Source organism: Aspergillus fumigatus, chromosome 1, assembly GCF_000002655.1.
Source record: "Aspergillus fumigatus Af293 chromosome 1, whole genome shotgun sequence".
NCBI classification, from domain to species: Eukaryota; Fungi; Ascomycota; class Eurotiomycetes; order Eurotiales; family Aspergillaceae; genus Aspergillus; species Aspergillus fumigatus.
The window spans coordinates 331,473-349,168 of record NC_007194.1 but is presented as its reverse complement, the minus strand read 5'-3'; the positions used below and the strand labels follow the sequence as shown (position 1 = coordinate 349,168).

The following is a 17,696-nucleotide window of genomic DNA, read 5'->3' as shown; positions in this document are numbered from 1 at the left end:
TTACGCCTTTACAGAGTTAAAGCTGCACGAATCATCGACCACCATGAGCACAACCCACTTCAGGCAGCGACATTCACTACATGGGAAATGTTAAAAGTCCCACTTTTTTTACAGACAACCAGGTGAATTCGAAACTGCTACAACTTGGCGCCAAACTTCGGTCTAACGACGGGCTTGCCCAAGACAAAAGCAAGCAAACAGCCTTTTTTGCCACCCTGTTCCGACGACAGACGCTCAATTGGCTGGCACGACACCCCGGCAAGGAAGCCTTACTCCCTAACTACGCTAAGCACAAGGGAGAAGTCAATAAAGCGTGGGACAAGCCAGACACGGTGAAATAAAGTGACATGATCCGACGAATTACAATAACGCAGCGAAAATCAGTCCACAACGATGCATAAGAGTTATCAAGTACGCCGACATACTCCACCTCTGTTCCTTGCTAGAGGTCAGACGATATGAAAAGGAATCAATATATCGCATGCATGCATGCATACATTGAAAGGAAAGTCCGAACTCCGGGCTTAACTCCGGATGGATTGTAGAACGGGTCAAAACCCAGTATCGAAAAGCCCTGGCTTGATCCCTCTCGTCTTCCGTCCATCCAAACTTTCTGACTTTCGCTCCCGGGACACCACTCAACCCTCGACAAGGCCATGGATTCGAACAGCTCCAACAAGATCGTGCTGGTCACGGGGGCCAACCAAGGTCTTGGTTTCGCTGTTATTGAAGTCGCCGGCGTACGCTATCCGTCCAATACGTACATTCTCTGTGCGCGAGACATCGAGAAGGGCCAGCAGGCGGTCCATCAGCTCCGTGACCGCGGGGTCGCCGCCATTGACCTGGTGGAGCTGGACGTGACCAACGACGATCACATCGCCGCCGCAGTCAGACATGTGGAGGCGCAGTACGGACGGCTCGACGGTAAGCACGCCATCCACCTTCGTTTCAAGTCCTGCCCAGACGGAGCAAGAGACGAGGCGAGGCTAACGAAAGACCGTTGCTCCGCGCGAGGGCAGTCCTCGTCAACAACGCAGGTTTCGTCCGACTCGGCCATCAGGACACGAACCTCTCGGAGATGCGTGCCACGTATAACGAGTACATGAATGTGCATATTACATCGGTGGCCGTGGTGACGCACGCCTTCACCCCGTTGTTGCACCGGTCGCCCGCGCCTAAGGTCATCAACGTCACCTCCGGGTTGGGGAGCATCACCAACGTGTTGTCGCCACGGCGGATGGCGCGCGTCCCGCCGTACGGCGCCAGCAAGGTGGGGATGAATGGGCTGACAGCGCACCTGCAGGTGAGCGAGAATGAGAGGGTGGCAGCGGGGGAGGCGAAAGCGCCTCGGATCCGCTTCTTTATCTCGAACCCAGGGTTACTGAAGACGGCGTTCTCTAATTACATTGCGTGGGGGAAGGAGCCGCAGGCGGGGGCGGAGAGTATCGTGCAGCTGATGGGCGATGAGGAGGGGAAGTTTGATCACGCCATGCAATGGGAGCATGAGGAGGGGGAGATGCGTGTTGTGCCGTGGTGATTTCTGTACAGAATCAGAATAGGTACCTATCATATCAAGCAATGTGGACCCGAGCTAAATTGCGTTCGCGTCGTTCCGAACATATATACCGATTATAGTATGGAGCGCAGGCCCAGTGCCACTGATCTGAGCCAATAAAAACAAGACTTTGGTTGGAGACGGACAAGGAAGTCAAGCTTCCGCAAGCCGTCCTTGGCCCTTGGCAGTGTCTGCATTCTTAGGCACCCCCTTTTCTCCAACCGAGAGGTGGTAGAAACGTGTACTGTGTAGGATACCTTCGTGTTCAGGAACAGGGGTCGGTCTGAGCGAAATACGAGCGCAACAGGGGGTATCAGAACTAACCACATTGATTCATTTTTGGAAAGGGAAACAAACAAAAAAAAGAAAAAGAAAAAGAAAAAGAAAAAGAAAAAGGAAAAGGAAAAGAAAAAGAAAAGAAAAAAAAATTATGAGCTATAGTAACTTGATACAACATGTCAGCTGCATGACGAATATGAGGTTCCATCAAGTCAGATTGCGGCCACCTCCCTTCCAATGGATCGATCTAGTCCTAGATGTCCCTCAAGCTCATGGCGAGCCGGGAAGGGCGTCCGCCCCCATTTCCGAGAGTAGTATGTGGTGACTCCATGCTAATCATCCGAAAGTTGCCTACAGTTGTCGGACTAACGTCAGCTTCTCGTGTCGCGGTCAATACGAGGAGGAAGAAGAAGAAGAAAAGAAGCCGTTAAAGTTCTCTCAGCTCAACAATTGCATCGGCCCTCCCAATCGACTTGATTCTTTGGTGTTTGGGGGTCAAGGGAACTTGTATATAAGACGATTGTTTGGAAGCGTCCTCCCCAGGCGTGCAGTAAATTTCATGATTCATGGATCGGAGATTCAACTGCATTGTCCAATCCTCTCCTTTGTACTGTTTCATAATGCGACGTGCAACGTTGATCCCACTGGCGATCTGGGTCGCAGGTGCAGCTGCTGCTGCAGCCGCTTCCTTGCCCCAGTTCCCCTCGTGCGACATATCCCTAGCCAACATCGGGCTATCTCAGAATTCGCAGATTTTCTTCCCCAACGGCTCTGGCTGGGAGAGCGAGACAATCCGTTGGACAAAGTACATGGCTCCCACCTATGCCGTTTCGGTCCGACCAGCCCATGTCTCAGACGTGTAGGCTCTAGTACGTCCAGTTTTTGGTTCCCCCTCCCTCCTCCCCTTGGCCCTCGGTCCAGTAATTGTCAATGACAGTACACAGGTCAGGTTCGCCACCCGCTGCAAAATTCCATTCCTTGCCAGCTCCGGCCAGCATGGGTTCGACACTGAACTGGCCGAGCTGCAGAACGGGATGGAGATTGACTTGTCAGCCTTCCGGAACGTCTCGGTCGACGCCAAGAAGAACACCCTGACCGTTGGCGGCGGAGTGCGCTTCATGGACGTGTTCGATCCGGTCTTCAATGCGGGAAAGGAGATTAGTTCGTTCGCAAAACCCCCGGGCTGAAGGAACCAGCGAAACTGACCATCAAGTAGGCACCGGATCAGGAGCCTGTGTCGGCATGATCTCCCCCACGTTAGGCGGCGGGGTCGGACGCCTCAGCGGCACACATGGCATCATCTCAGATCAATTACTGAGCGTCCAGATGGTGACCGCCAACGGCAGCCTGGTGACTGTCTCCAAGAAGGAGAATTCCAATCTGTTTTGGGGCCTGCGGGGTGCCGGCGGCAACTTTGGCATTGTGGTGGAGGCCGTGTATCAGGTCACCGATCTGACCTCGGAAAAAGTGGTCAATCTGGACTATGCCTTCTCCACGAATGACACCGGGGCGATCATTGACTATCTGGCTTTGTTCGGTCCGAACATGCCCCCAAAGCTGTCGTTCATCATTGCAGCCCTCTATAATGAGAAGCTGTTCGGCGGAGTAGGTGACCCTGGTTGCGTTGATCCAAACCGCGGGCGACAGAGCGCTAATACTATACCTCCCTCCCTTTTCCAGTTCGCCGTCATCGTCAGTGGGCTTTACGCCGGCCCGCAGAGCGAGGCCGAACAGTTGCTGGCGCCGCTCCTCCAGAATGCTACTCTGATCAAACAAAATATCAGCGTGGTGCCTGAAAATAAACTCGTCTATGCCGCGACATTTGGCTCGCAGGGGAACTCGACCATCGCCTGCTCCGGAAAAGGAGTCAACCGCAGCATCTTCGGCGGGGCCATCAACACATACGACAAGGCCACGTACGTCGACTTCCTCAAGGCCTTCGGAGACCTCGTGACGACCAATACGGACCTCCGAGGCAGCGTATTTTTCATCGAACATTTCAGTAATTATCAGGTTCAGAAGATCCCGGACCACACTTCGGCGTACCCTTGGCGCGATATCACTGCACACCTGTACGTGTTGCCTGATATCTCACTCCATGCGTGACATGGCCACTGACTAACCATTTGCAGCCTGTTCAATTACGCCTGGAACGACCCCGCAAACCAGCAACTCGTTGACTAGTTCGGCAAAGAGTGGCGCGCAGCGTTCCTGAAGTCAGCGGGATTCAACCCCCCGCAACTGTACGTCAATTACGGACACGGAGATGAAAGCAACGAGATGTTGTACTCGGCCAGGAAGCTGCCCCGGTTACGTGCTCTCAAGAAAGAGTGGGACCCCGAGAATGTGTTCCGATTCCACCATCCCATCTCTATGTCCTGAATATTCTCTGTATCACCGCACCCCTAGAGATAAGGAGCCGTGCCGTACCACAAACGAGGTGATTGGGGAGGTCCATCGTGGAGTACACGGTAGACCAACGCTGTTCTATATATATTCTCGCGGTGATGTGCCATACATTCAGAGGACAATTTGTATTCTTGTGTTTCCTCTCTTAATAGGAAAAGATAGGGTGAGAATACACCCTCAATTTTGTCATCTTCTGCGAGCCTCTCACATATCATTCATCACGATCTCCCATAAGCCCCAATCCACCGAGCTTGGGTGTTCGCGGAGCACGTAAAGCGGTCATGATTCGGAAGCTGTTTCCATGTAAGTTCAGTCTAGGGAGCGGCGTGCGCGGCTTGCTAGTCCGTTGTTCAGTGTCAAATGCAGATATTATTCCTAGCAGCAATCAGGAACAGGACGTGCAGTTAGTGCTCATGATGTCTCAGCTCGGAGGATTCGGGGATCATCCCGCTAAGTCCGGTCAAATACGAGGGCCAGTATGCAGCCTCGAGAACTGTTTAGGCTAGCATCTGGTGGATGAACCCTTAGAGGCTACCTGAAAGAGACTATGCTGCGTTTTATGTATTTATTAAATCTAATCCTCTGTTCATTATTTATTTTCGTCTCGCTCAGACTGGCGTGTTTCAGTTCCTTCAGTGAATACGCTGTCTCCGTGGAAGGTCCGCCAACCTGTCAATTTGTTTACGGTAAAAGTACAGAAGATCTGCTCCAGTGATGGTGGACATGCTCAACGTTAGGGAAGATTTCACTTGTTGCTTGACAGCTTGACAAGATGACCGTGGCGATATCCAACCCGGCCGCACCGCCGGTGAGGTAAGTTGGTCTCTTTCAAAGGAGCAGGCCCGTTCTATGGCTCTTTTGGACTAATTAATTCCGTTTCCAACAGTGCAAGAGCCTATCTGTCGGTCATCGGAGGGACCTGCGCGCTCTTGTGTACCGTCGGCTTTGTCGTTGCCTTTGGTGTCTTCCAAGGATACTACACCGAGCACCTCCTTCGAGGAATGAGCGAGTTCGACATCCCATGGATTGGGTCGGCCTCGATCTTCTTATTGTACGTATCTGCGCCCATCTGCGGCGTCCTTGTTGATAGGTTTGGGCCCAAGGTAATGATCATCTGTCCGTTGCATTTTGGACCATCCTTCATGCCGATGACTCGTCATAGGTTCTGCTCATCGCCGGGTCGATCGGGGTCCTGGTGGCGATTTTTATGATTTCTCTCTGCTCCCAATACTACCAAATCTTTCTAGCCCAGGCAGTGCTTCTGGGCATCAGTATGGGTTTTGTCACATGGCCGCCTTTCGCGGTGGTTTCCCGCAATCTGCCACACCATCGTGGCCTCGCCTTGGGGGTGATCACCGGGGGTTCTTCTGTGGGCGGAATCGTCTGGTCGATCATGATTGAGGAGCTCCTGACCAAGCGAAACCTCGGGTTTCCCTGGACGGTCCGTGTGCTGGGATTTACGATGCTGCCTCTCCTGGCATTCGCATGCATTTCAATTACTGAGCCACCCAAACAATCCCAACCCCAACCCAGACCGGCCCTGGAGGCCACGGTAGAAGGCGGTTCGGCCTCTCCAACCCCGAAGCCGGAGTACGCGTCCCTCCCGTTGCTCCGGAGTACCGTTTTTATCTCCATCTGCGTTGGCTTCGGCCTCGCCTTCCTGGGCCTGTTCAACCCCTTCTTTTATATCTCGTCGTACGCCGCGGGCCATGGCGCGTCAGCACAAACCTCCTCTTACATGATCTCCATCATGAACGCAGCCACCCTTTTTGGTCGCGTGATCCCCGGAATCGTGGCGGACCGTGTAGGCCACTACAATGTGATGATCTTCGTCCTGCTGGCCTCAGGGATTACCTCCTTCTGCTGGACTGAAGTCCGCTCCCTGACCGGGCTTGTCATCTGGTCTATCGCATATGGGTTCTCTTCCGGGGTAAGTTGTCAACCAGCCATTGTCCCCTGCGTCAGTTAGCAAGCGATTCATCAGTGCTCATTGTCGCAAACGTGAAGGCCATCCTGAGTCTGCAGGGCGCCTGCGCAGGGAAAATCGCGACACCGCAGAATCAAGGCAAGGCAATCGGCTTCTTGCAAGGTTCATTGGCTGTAACGTAAGTGGATATACCTCATAGGAGACAAATCATATCTCACTCGCTTTCCCATGCAGGGTCCTGGTCGGCTCACCCATCGGCGGTCAACTTCTGGGCCACTATGGATACTTATCGCTGTCGATGTTTACGGGCGCAACGCTGGTGATGGGGGCAGTGGTTATGGGCTATGCGAGACTATGTCTTAACCGAAGTGTGATGGTAGCTGTCTAGGGTTAGTCGTGCAGAGGGGGCTTCTCTAGTCTCCACGTTAGAGTTGCAAACCGAACTGCTAAAGTCGAATCCGACCCTCACCGAACTTGGAGCAGTGAGGGTATGGTTCCTAGCCTATGGAAGCGCACCAGTTTCGATTTCTCTTGGCACCGAATTGAAACCATTCGGTTGAACCGATGGTTACGGTTTTTGAGGATTTATCAAAATCACCGATTTCTAGATTTGCTCCAATAATTTTGCTATCAATAGATAGCCCTAAATCTAGGCTATCTGAATATATAAATATGCATTCAAAATACCTAGTGGTGAGATATAAGGGAACGATTATTTCTGTCAGGGGTTGGTATGAAAGTGGTGTGAAGACATATATGCGACCGATGGTTGACAACCATTATGGCGTAGAATATCATTTTGGGGAGCCGCTGTTCAACTGCGATTGGTAAGCAACATAAGACTCCTGCTTCTATGTACACTTTTTTTTTGAATCATACCCTGACCCCTCGCCTAGGCGATATGCAGGATATCCACTAAGGTTATCTCTATCGTTGTTTAATTACAGTTAGCCACTACATCCCGACGAATTTAGAGCCTCGTCTTGGCCTATGGTGGCCTAAGTGCCTGTTGTTCTGTTCTGCGGCCTCTCTGGCCCGCGGCTTCGAAACCTCTCAGATGCCTCCGCAAAGTCCAGTACAGCACCTAGGATGCTACCGTCATGCTCGGCCTCGTTTAACCTACCTTCTTTACCTTGCATTTTCCCTCCCAGCATATCTGAGATGTTGTTGAATCCACTTCCGATTTTCCTCCGTAGTATGTTCCGCAGGTCTTTCAGTCTCGGGCAATCCACTAGCACATGGACTACTGTTTCTTTCGCTCTACATTCGCACTTGTCACTTTCCTGGAGGCCATATCGCTTGCCATGCGTCGCCAGCCACGAGTGGCCGGTTCGGAGTTGTGTGAGTATGTACGCTCGACTTCGCGGTAGCGATCCGTACATCCGCCGCGTGCGGATTGAGGGTAGAGTCGCGTCAATCTGGCGGAGGTGCCCTCCTTTCTTAGACGCTCTCCATTCTTGTCCCCATTCTTCCCGGATTTTGCGGCGGATGTATCCTTTCTCCCGTGATAGAAGGTGCTGGAAAGGGTGCAGCTTGTCAGGGCCAACTGCTTCTTTGGCAAGGCGGTCTGCTGTGTCATTTCCCGGATCATCGCAGTGGCCCGGGACCCATTGGAGACGGAGGGGAATCCCACGTGTGTTCAATTCCCTGGCTGATTGGAGGATGGCCTGGATGATGCGCTGCCCCGACTTATTCCATGAATTTGCTATTGCTTGTAGCGCGGACATGCTGTCCGTCAGGATAGTTGCTGGCTCACGGCCGGTGCCTAGGGCTTCTTGCTTCTTCTGTGAGATCTGATAGACCAAACTAATAGCGTAGTATATTGCCATGAGCTCTGCAGCGTACACTGACCAATGTTCCATTGAGCCAACGCAGATCTGCCGGGACTGGATAATGTTTCCATCTTGGTCAAGGGCCACTGCTGCGGCCCCCAGATGGTTCTGTTGGCCTGATGCATCAGAGAACACTGTGACACCGGCTGCCTTCTGCCTGGCGGCGGTATTTTCTTTTGCCTTCTCTCTGTCCGGTTCGATGTCGATTTCAGTAAAAGCTGGGGTTCGCCATGGTGCCAGGGGCGTGGGGTTAATCTTTTCCAGGGCTCGTAGCCGGGCAAGGTCCATCGTGCGCATGGTTTCTGCTAGAGGGAACCGAGAGCCCGTTCCTATATGAGTGCTGCGTGTTCTCGCTCGTTTTATTACGCCATGCACTGGGTGGCTTTCTGGTAGCATGCTGAGACTGGCGGTCACAATCTGGCCTCGCTGTTTAAGACGAAGGCGGGTTGGCAGCATGTAGGATTCTACTTCGAGCGCTGGGGTTGAGACCGTCCTGAATGCTGAGAGGACGCGGAGCAACGCGGTCCGTTGGACCGTTCCCAGCAGCCTTAGGTGGGTTCTATCCCTAAGCGGGTTATGCCAAACCGTGGACGCGTAGTCTACCACTGGTGTCACACATGCTTGATAAAGCTGTCTCATCTGTTCTGGGCGGAGATGTCGTAGTCCACCGAGTGCAATGTTGACTTTGGTGGCTTGTTTAATTGCTTGCTGTACATGTTCTTTCCATCGCAACTCTTTGTCGAAGATGACGCCCAGAAGCTTTGCTGAGTCGCTGGGTTTAATGACCTTCCCATTCATGATGATTTGTCCTGTCGCCTGTTCCTTTCTAGATCTTGTCAGGTGGATTAATTCAGTCTTCTCCGCGGCGAAAGAGGAGCCAGTTCGCCGGGCCCATGCCTTAATCCGGGGGATGTCCTCTTCTTGGATCGTCTTAAGATTCTCCTTCGCAGAAGTGCCTACTCGCCATCGAAAATAGTCGTCGATGAACGCCGACGCTCCGCCATGGTAGTCCACTGGCTGATCCACCAAATCGGAATTGAAGAATCCGAAGAGGATTGGGGAGAGTGGTGATCCTTGTGCGAGTCCTGCATTCTCGAGCAGGGTGACCTCTGTTTGGAAGTCATCGAAGTTGATGCTGGCGTGCCGGTCTTCCATAAAGCTGCGAATCCAGAGCCTGGCTGTCGTTGGGATACCTTTAGCCCGCAGGCGGGTGTCAAGGCTTGTTTTGTTAACTCCGTTGAAGGCCCCCTTAAGGTCAAACGCAACGAGCGTGACCACTTTTGATCGTGACCATGCTCGGTCGACTGCATTTGTGAGCACTAGGAGTGCTTCCTCTGTGTTGTGTCCTGGTCTGCCTCTGAATTGCGTCTCTGGAAGCAATTTATAGGTCTCTGCCCAAAATGACAGCCTCTGGGCCATGACGGCCTCCAGTACTTTGCCCAGAGTATTTAGTAATGAGATGGGGCGATAGGCCCCGGGTACTGTGTAGTCCGGCTTACCCGGCTTCCGCAGTACCACTATCCGCGCTTGCTTCCACCGTCTTGGATAGTACGCGAGTTCCACCGATTTGGCGAAGATGTGGGTGATTGCTGTCTGGAGGTATTTCCATAGATGTTTCCAAACTAGGGTGGGTATCCCGTCTTCCCCCGGGGCGGTGGTTCCTTTAGCGGCCTTAAGGGATCGGTAGATCTCTTCTTTAGTGATTGGTTCCCAAAGTATCTCCGCTGGAGCAGGCGCTATGTTTCCTTCTTCCGGTTCCGCCATCTTAGGAAAAAAAGGCTTCTCGGAATGCCTTGGCTTTGTCTTCATTGTCGGAGAGTTCCTCCTCGCCCACTTTCAGAGATGGGATACTTGCGTAGGATTCCCTTGGTCGCATGTATGTCGCCGCCTTCCACAGCTGTCCTTCCTTGGCCTCATCCAGGAATTGTTTCCAATGTGTGGTCTTGGCCTTTTCCACAGTCCTGGTCCATTCCCGGCGTTTCTGTCGCATGTCCTGGAAGAGAGCCGCAGTTGTTAGGTGGGTAATGCCCAGGGTTGCGCAGCTGTCCTGCCATCGTCTCCGCGCCCGGTTTACCTCAATCTGCTGGGTTTTAAGCTCTGAGGTAAACCATCGCTTTGCGTAGGGTGATGGCTTTTGTGCTGGAACATCTTGGTTAATGATTATAGAAGTAGACTCAACGAGCCTTTCGACTGCTCTGTCAATGTCTGCCGTTGAATGGATCTTGGGTAGTGGTCCCATCACTTCCAGTATTCTTTGGCCGATCTTCGCCCAGTCGGCCTTATCATAAGCTCTCTTTGGTTTTCGGCCTACATTGCGTTCTGGCTGTAGGTTCCATTCAGAGAGCGTTCCGCGGTGGTCTGACCCATAGTGGTCGTGGTAGAGGTGGCATTTGATGAGTCTCGCCGGGTCGTTAGTCACTGTGAGGTCTAGAATTGACGCTTTTCCTGGGTCGCTCATAGACCAAAAGGTTGGCGTGCCTTGGGGTAGGCACCATTGGAGCTCGTGCATTTGGAAGAAGTTGATCAGCTCTTCTGCATGTTCTGCGAAGGTGTGGTGGACTGGTTGATGGCTCCATGCTGGGTGATGGCGGTTGAAGTCTCCAGAGATAATGAGCTTTGTCACCTTGTCTATGCCTATGGAGTGTTGTTGGATGCTGGACTGGATCTCTTCCAGTATCAGTTGGGCAGTGGTCACATCTGCTGGTTGGTATATTGCCACAGGTTGGATGTACACTGAGAACAGGAGGTATTGCACCGTAGGAGTCCATATCTTGACCGCGGTAACATCTGGATGATCGCAGAGAATCTGACGATGTGACGCAGTTGAGATCCTCCTGTTTATGTAGAGAAGGCTGCGGAGTCTTGCTGAATCATCGGTGTATGTCGGCCGATAGAGTCGCCACGCGCTGTCGTTCACATGGGTGCGGTACGCAGTGACTGGCGGCTCTTGGATTAGGAGTACATCGAGATTCTGGGTTTGGTGATCATTAATAAGGGCCTCCATACCAGCCCTGGATTTCATGATGTTCAACTGTAGTAGACGGAGATTCGTGGATCTCATTGTGGTAAGGTGAGATTAGGCGATTGGCACCTCCGGTCTCCGGTGGGATGTTCTTCATCACAGCCCAAGCACCTTGGTCTCATTTCTCGAGGGCAGTTACGGTATTCATGTTGCTGAGCACAGTATCCGCACCTTGCCTGTTGTTTGCAGGCCCAGGCTAGATGGCTGAATCGTTGACAGCGATGGCATCTTTTCCGGTCAATCCGGTATGGTTCCACACTCCCGATGTACCTCTGGCCTACTAGTAGTCCATTGGCAATGAGATATTCTGCTGCTTCGGGCGTGTTTAGCCATATACCCAGCGACGCTGATGTCCCCAGAGGGTGGTCCTTCTTCTTCAGCCATGCAATGTCCTCAATTTGGAATCCTTTGCTGCTGAGGTCGTTTTCCTCCATGAGCTTGTCTATCCCAAGTTTCTTATTTCCTTCGAGGTCGAAGTCTTCGGTTGGTGTGCGGTGGACGACCACGCCAAACCGAGGTCTTACCAACTTAGTGTCGTTGCCTAGTTCTTGCAGCCATTCGGTATTGTTCTGAGCCTTTTCAGCTGATTGAGTGTCCCTGAACCTAATTACATATCCTGTCTTTGTGGTGCCGATTCCTGCTACTTGTGCGTCTTTGGTGGGGTCCGTGCTCAGCAGGGCTGATCTAATTTTTGCATTGGCCATGTCTGTTGGGAGGTATGTTCCGAAGCGGTCGTTTCCATCTTCGTCATCGTCAGGGGTTCGTCGTGTGCTGATACGGACGCAGTTGAGTTCTTTCTTGGGCGGTTTAGGGGCCACATTGGGTCCTTGCAGGGGTTCGCGGGCTGCCACCTCCGCCCATGATCTGGTTGGTCCTGTTCCCAGCAGCGTGTTGAGTTTTGCTCTTAGGGCCTGCGCTTCCTCCTGCAGTTCCGCATTCTGGCTTTTTAGGTGCTGTTGATCAGCCTCGATTTCAGTTAGGTCGCTTGCTATTTTTTGTATGGTTTCGTTTTGCTGTGTTATGGTCTCCCTCAGGTCTGTGATCACCCGCAGGATTTCACCCGCGCATGTTGATCTTCCGTCTCCACTTCCTGAGAACTCAAAGAGTGGTCCTCGAGTAATTTCTTTCGCTGTGGTTCCATCTTTACGTCGTTTATATTGCCTCGTAACCCTTCTAAATTCGGATGGTGGTGAGAAATCCCCGGTGATTATTTCGGTGCTCGCCCCTTGCGTGTTTGTGGGAGGCCATTCAGGGTCGCTGCCCTCGGGTGGGGCCGCCATCGGTCCGTAGTTAGCTCCCGCTCGGCACACAATCACCCGCCTTTCAGATATTCAACGTTCAACTGATATCAACAATGGTCGCCACTGTCGATCATAGAGTCCTGCGACCTCTATGTACACTTAGTAGTAGTAGTAGTAGTAGTACTCATACGCTGACCCCTCGCCTTGGGCGATATGCAGGTATCGACTATAGCTAATCCTTGTGTGTCTAGTTACATTTTGTTCCATTACATGAGGGCGAATTTAGAGCCTCGCCTTACAGGCCTGTGATTGTTCCAACTTCCCCACCACCTTGCGATAAGGGAGTGGCCTTGATACCATTGTGGGAAGTGATCTTCCATTGTGGTGGTAAATGTTGTGCCAGCGACGGGAATCGAACCCATAACCTCCAAAAAAGCAGGGTCACCAATCCTACTTCTCTAGAGGCTGCCTCGGAGCGCTTACCACTACGCTACCGCTACCGGCTCTATGTACACTTGATTGCAAAAATGGCGCCCGGGTCTTATACTCTTCGATTGTTTTCTGTACCCCAGTGCCAAGATCAGCTAAACTACTTTTGTTATTCTTCCGAAGACCACTATTGCAACATCTCTGTATTGTATTTTATGAAAGTATCTCTAACCAGCATAGTTTACAGTACCTTGTACTATGTATACACATAGCTTAATATTTCCCAAGCCTCGCCGGATGATCTTCCCGCAGAACCCGGTCGATCATCCTTATGCGGCGACGGAGATGGCGCCTAACCTTGCTGCATCGACCTTAGCATTTATCCATGATATGATTGTCAGCAATGAACTTACTGTCCCCCAGATGGCAGAGGCTGCTGGCTGCAATGAGCGTACGATCAGACGGCTTCGCTCCAACATGCGCCTATTTGGCAGCGTGAAGGCGCCTCCCAACAGAAGAGGACGTCCACGGAATCTCACGCCAGTTATGATTCAGGCTCTTTGTGATCATTTACTTGAAAAGCCATATCTGTACCTTGACGAGATGGTACTTTTCATATGGGACGAGTTCCAAGTGCAAGTGACAAACTCCAGCATTAGTCGTGCTCTTAAATATAAAGGCTGGTCGAAGAAGACTGCAAAGCAGAAGGCAAGACAGCGAAATCCAGAGTTGCGGGATGAGTACTTTCATTTTATTTCTGATTTCTGTTCCTATCATCTTGTTTATGTGGATGAATCTGGATGTGATAAAAGGATAGGCTTCAGAAGAACAAGCTGGTCTCCTCTTGGCATAGCGCCCTCCCAGGTGGCCCAATTCCATCGTGATCATCGGTATCAGATTCTTCCAGCCTACGCTCAAGATGGGGTTGTCTTATCACGGGTCTTCCAAGGCTCAACTGACGCCTCCATCTTTGAAGATTTTATTGAAGAGCTGCTTCATCATTGTGGAAGATGGCCAGAGCCCAAGTCTGTTCTTGTCATGGACAACGCTGCTTTTCATCACTCCGAGAAAATAGAGCAAATGTGCTCGCAAGCAGGAGTCAAGCTGGTGTATTTGCCTCCGTATTCGCCCGATTTGAATCCGATTGAGGAGCTCTTTGCTGAGCTAAAGGCCTTCATAAAACGTCATCGGCAAGCCTACGCAGACAATCCCGAACAAGGATTCGATACTTTCCTTGAATGGTGCGTGGATACTGTGGGCAGAAGGGAACAAAGTGCAGAAGGACATTTTCGAAACTCTGGTCTGACAATCGAAAAATTGTGATGCGAATATCATGGTTATCATTTGGCTCTCACCATTGGCAAAAGCGGAGGACCCTCTCTGCATTCGATCGATCGAAACAGACGGAGAATAATCATGATACAACATAGTGAGCACATGTACTTTGGACAAAACGTCTCGTTATACATTATTTATATTTCCTACCCACTAGGCCGCTTGAGAATAGCAAGCGACTAATGAGGATGCCACAGCTGGATTTCTCCAAAGGCTCTTGAGAATACGAATAGCTGTCCTTCTTCCCCCTTCCGGCCGGGGGTTGGGGGGTGGTCCCGGAGTTGCTCAGAAGCAACAAAATCAATTTTCTTATTCTAAGTACAGCCACCTCGCTACAGTCAGCCCTTCCATGCCGTAATGAACGCCAATCTCTCCTTTTAGGCATACATGCTAGAGTCCTACTGCGTCTACTGAAAGTTACCCTAATCATTACTGGTAAAATAATGCCATGTCCAGCACGTACCAACAACCCCAAGCCCTATCAAGGCACCGACCTGGCCTGCAGGATGAAGTAGATTGAATGAAAGAGCTAGGGCCGTACCTGACGGCACGACAGTAACCCCTCCCGACGTGGCCGCACCCAGAACCGCCCCTCCTCCCATTCCCATAATCGCAGTCACAACACCTGTACTCCCCGTCTGTATCGCGCGATCCCATTTGTCGCGTGCATCCTTTGGCATGGAATCCTTTGGTGTCTGGTCTATAGGCGGAACGTCCATGGGTATATGAAGTCTTGGCACCCCTCGCTCCTCACACGGTACCCAGTCGGACGCCGCGGGAGTGTCATCATCGCAGCCGCCGACCTTACAACTGGAGCGACTCGAATTCGGGCAACGGAGCTTGACCCTCTCTTCATCTGAGTATACCGCGTTATCGATCATTGATGCTTGCCCGGGAAACAAAGCACCACTCAAGCAGACAACCTCCCTGGTGATCTCGGGATCCGCGTAGCGGTGCATATCCTTGCGATGGAACTTCTGCACCTCGTACGCCGCGTCATGTATCTTCATCTTATGCCAGTTATGACTATGTGCGAGCTGCCTAAGGAAGAACCCAGCAGCTGTCGCCACATCCATGCGCTGCTCAACCGTGAGTGGCACTTTCCGGACGCTAGGAGGGTTGAGTGGACTCCGCTCATGGAATCTTTCAATTTGCTGGAACACGCCGGTAGCCGAGCTCTTGTGATTTTTGGCCCTCGGATTGAGATCGGACTCACGGTGCGCAGTAAGGACCATGACTTCATAAGCTTTGCGGGAGTTTTCTGGTTTGAAGTGGCCCTTTTCCACGCTTCGGACTACCTCGGCCGCGATGATGAGGGCGTATCCCTCCTTCTCCGTGGTGAGCTTCTGTCCTGGGGCTCTTCTCGCCCAGTCCTCCCATGCCAGGTGGTGTGCGTCTTCGTCCAGACGCGGAGGTACAGGTAGCACTGCAACATCCTCGGGTGTGACAGAGGCCATCTCGCTGATAGACGGGTATGATTATATTGCCAGAGAAATGATGGGAGAGTGAATGTAGGTCTGGGTGGTAAGCTGTGGAGAGCATGTGGCGCAAATATAACCAAACCCCACATTATGAATGCATCAGGGCTGGCCTTTCGAGTCCAAAAAATACTATAAATTGGGAGTCAATTCTGGGCAGCAATGCATGGAAATAGACCTATAGACTTCTTGCGAATTCTGGTGGCTTGAGGGATAGGCAAAGACCCTTGCCCCTCATGTTGCGACCCTTACATGGTCACGCTGCTGGTATCGACGGGCTTAGGCGTTGGGCGTTGCTAATGCCAAGTGAGACAGCAGACTACCGAGAATGGGATACAGGCAGTAGCTTCGTTCGGTTTTATTCAGGAGAAATTTGGCTCGCTTGGGAGTGCAAACATGATCGCTTCTAAGATGCAGCTATTAACATCTAAGACGACGATAGGGTGAGGCAAAACATTTGCAATATCAAGTCTCCTGTGGCGATAGTCAGGCAATTGAGCCAACGCTCAGGCCTCTCGTCCACATCATCAACTCTTAAGCCAATTTGGGACATGCGGGAATAAATTATTCCGGTTCCGAATCTCAACACCACAACCTGGTTTAACTTCACCTGACTGTACCAGCAGCATTATCATCGGAGCGACCAATAATGATGTGATGGTGTTATGCTCGACAGGCAAGCTGCCTGAATACTTTTCCAGCTTCAATGGAGCGACCACATCGACCTCACCGGCACCGTTCATCTCTGGAAGGGGTTATCGTTCCTTCGTCTCAACCCTTGAATCGAGTTTTTGATAAAATCATTCTGCACCTTGAGCCTTGTCAGGCGAGCGATATCGGCTATGAACCAGTGACACTCATTAAACTTATGAATAATGAGGTTTTTGAAAAGGATGAGTTTCTGGACCTCTTCTTCACTTTTATTCAGCAAGAGCTGCTCGGTGAGACGGAAGGGACTGGTCTAGAGCAAATCTTATCCCACATTGACAGATTTTGTGTCTGGTCAGCTGAAGAGACAAATGCATTACGTGACTGTCTTGTTGTTTTCGCCAAGTACTTGGTGGACAACTTCTTACCATGTAAGTTTCCAGGCGCTACACCTGATACAAGTCACTTACTCTTCCCAGTAAAAGCGTTGGCAGTAAAAACTCCCCAACCCACCCCGGCTCTTTCCCATTCTAGGACTCCGGAAGCCACCATTGGCACTCCTCAACGTGTCTCAAATTTGCGACAAGCCTGTCTTATACGTGACCGCCACCGATGTGCCATTAATCGGAAATTCGAAGCCCAAGAAGGCCAGAGACGATATAAGCGGGATGGGCCTAATTTGAAGGATGATGATGGCAAGTCATTGCTTGAGGAACGTGATAATATGGCATTTTTGGAAGTCGCGCATATTATACCTCACTCTCTTATGTCACTTACCAGCGAAGAAGGCGAAGGGGAGACTTGTAAGTGCGCATGTTCTGGGCGATTTGAATCTTATCCTGGCTGACGATATTTAGGCAGATTCAAAGCTGATGGCTTATAGGATCTTGAGGATGTTCAACCCCGGCGCTATCCACCTAATTAATGGGGTTGATATCGATCGGCCGATGAATGCGCTGACCCTGACTCATGACCTTCACAAGTTATTTGGTAACTTTGATATTGCGTTTTGATATTGCGTTTGAGCCGGCTGGCTCCCAACCCCACACCTACAAAATTAACTACGTAGAGACAGACCGCATGGGTCGGATGGAAAGGCTCCCAGTGACTCGTACACTTTATCTTACACCAGATCGAAGTATAGATCCGCCTTCTCCTCAGCTTCTCAAAATTCACGCTGCTATTGGACGCATCCTTCATCTCAGCGCTGCCGGTGATTGTATTGATGATATCCTTCGGGATATAGAGGAAATGGAGGCTGGCGAAGTGATGCCGAATGGATCAACCCGACTCGATGATTATGTTTGGTTCAGGCTCGGAGAGACGTCTGTTCATTAGAATATCAATGGAAGTAGCCACTGATTGCTTGATTCTTTGACTTTGGATTGAGGTTTTCCTAGCACTATTTGGCTTTCGCGTCGTCTTCATTATGATGTAATCTATGCAGCGTAGTTACTTCTGCGCCCGGTATTTAGACCTGCTCTGGGGAGCATTTCCATCCACAAGTCATGCAGTGGTTCATGATAATTATTCGTATATTA

General features: G+C 51.3%; 8 protein-coding genes across 8 annotated transcripts; 5 read left to right on the top strand and 3 right to left on the bottom strand.

Annotated features, from left to right (window-relative positions):
- Nucleotides 1-656: 656 nt before the first annotated feature.
- On the top strand, nt 657-1,537 carry atsC (SDR family oxidoreductase; the record flags this gene model as incomplete). The annotated part of the gene is made up of 2 exons (XM_744756.1): nt 657-924; nt 1,020-1,537. The coding sequence occupies 2 exons, from the start codon at nt 657-659 to the stop codon at nt 1,535-1,537; spliced, it is 786 nt and encodes a 261-aa protein (XP_749849.1).
- Nucleotides 1,538-2,454: 917 nt separating this feature from the next.
- On the top strand, nt 2,455-4,216 carry AFUA_1G00980 (FAD-linked oxidoreductase; the record flags this gene model as incomplete). The annotated part of the gene is made up of 5 exons (XM_744755.1): nt 2,455-2,693; nt 2,772-2,995; nt 3,024-3,906; nt 3,967-4,009; nt 4,115-4,216. The coding sequence occupies 5 exons, from the start codon at nt 2,455-2,457 to the stop codon at nt 4,214-4,216; spliced, it is 1,491 nt and encodes a 496-aa protein (XP_749848.1).
- Nucleotides 4,217-5,015: 799 nt separating this feature from the next.
- Nucleotides 5,016-6,716, top strand: AFUA_1G00970 (putative MFS monocarboxylate transporter; the record flags this gene model as incomplete). Its single annotated transcript, XM_744754.1, has 6 exons — nt 5,016-5,056; nt 5,130-5,346; nt 5,406-6,173; nt 6,251-6,348; nt 6,405-6,540; nt 6,672-6,716. The coding sequence occupies 6 exons, from the start codon at nt 5,016-5,018 to the stop codon at nt 6,714-6,716; spliced, it is 1,305 nt and encodes a 434-aa protein (XP_749847.1).
- Nucleotides 6,717-7,168: 452 nt separating this feature from the next.
- AFUA_1G00960 (uncharacterized protein) lies at nt 7,169-11,063 on the bottom strand (the record flags this gene model as incomplete). The annotated part of the gene is made up of 2 exons (XM_077803772.1): nt 7,169-9,805; nt 9,837-11,063. The coding sequence occupies 2 exons, from the start codon at nt 11,061-11,063 to the stop codon at nt 7,169-7,171; spliced, it is 3,864 nt and encodes a 1,287-aa protein (XP_077659945.1).
- A 198-nt stretch (nt 11,064-11,261) lies between these two features.
- On the bottom strand, nt 11,262-12,304 carry AFUA_1G00950 (uncharacterized protein; the record flags this gene model as incomplete). The annotated part of the gene is made up of 2 exons (XM_744752.1): nt 11,262-11,296; nt 11,362-12,304. 2 exons carry the CDS (start codon nt 12,302-12,304, stop codon nt 11,262-11,264), a joined length of 978 nt encoding a protein of 325 aa, XP_749845.1.
- Nucleotides 12,305-12,952: 648 nt separating this feature from the next.
- On the top strand, nt 12,953-14,017 carry AFUA_1G00940 (uncharacterized protein; the record flags this gene model as incomplete). The annotated part of the gene is made up of 1 exon (XM_077803771.1): nt 12,953-14,017. One exon carries the CDS (start codon nt 12,953-12,955, stop codon nt 14,015-14,017), a length of 1,065 nt encoding a protein of 354 aa, XP_077659944.1.
- Nucleotides 14,018-14,451: 434 nt separating this feature from the next.
- Nucleotides 14,452-15,486, bottom strand: AFUA_1G00930 (uncharacterized protein; the record flags this gene model as incomplete). The annotated part of the gene is made up of 1 exon (XM_744750.1): nt 14,452-15,486. The coding sequence occupies one exon, from the start codon at nt 15,484-15,486 to the stop codon at nt 14,452-14,454; it is 1,035 nt and encodes a 344-aa protein (XP_749843.1).
- Nucleotides 15,487-16,213: 727 nt separating this feature from the next.
- AFUA_1G00920 (HNH endonuclease signature motif containing protein) lies at nt 16,214-17,493 on the top strand (the record flags this gene model as incomplete). The annotated part of the gene is made up of 4 exons (XM_744749.2): nt 16,214-16,586; nt 16,635-16,958; nt 17,017-17,145; nt 17,231-17,493. The coding sequence occupies 4 exons, from the start codon at nt 16,214-16,216 to the stop codon at nt 17,491-17,493; spliced, it is 1,089 nt and encodes a 362-aa protein (XP_749842.2).
- Nucleotides 17,494-17,696: the final 203 nt, after the last annotated feature.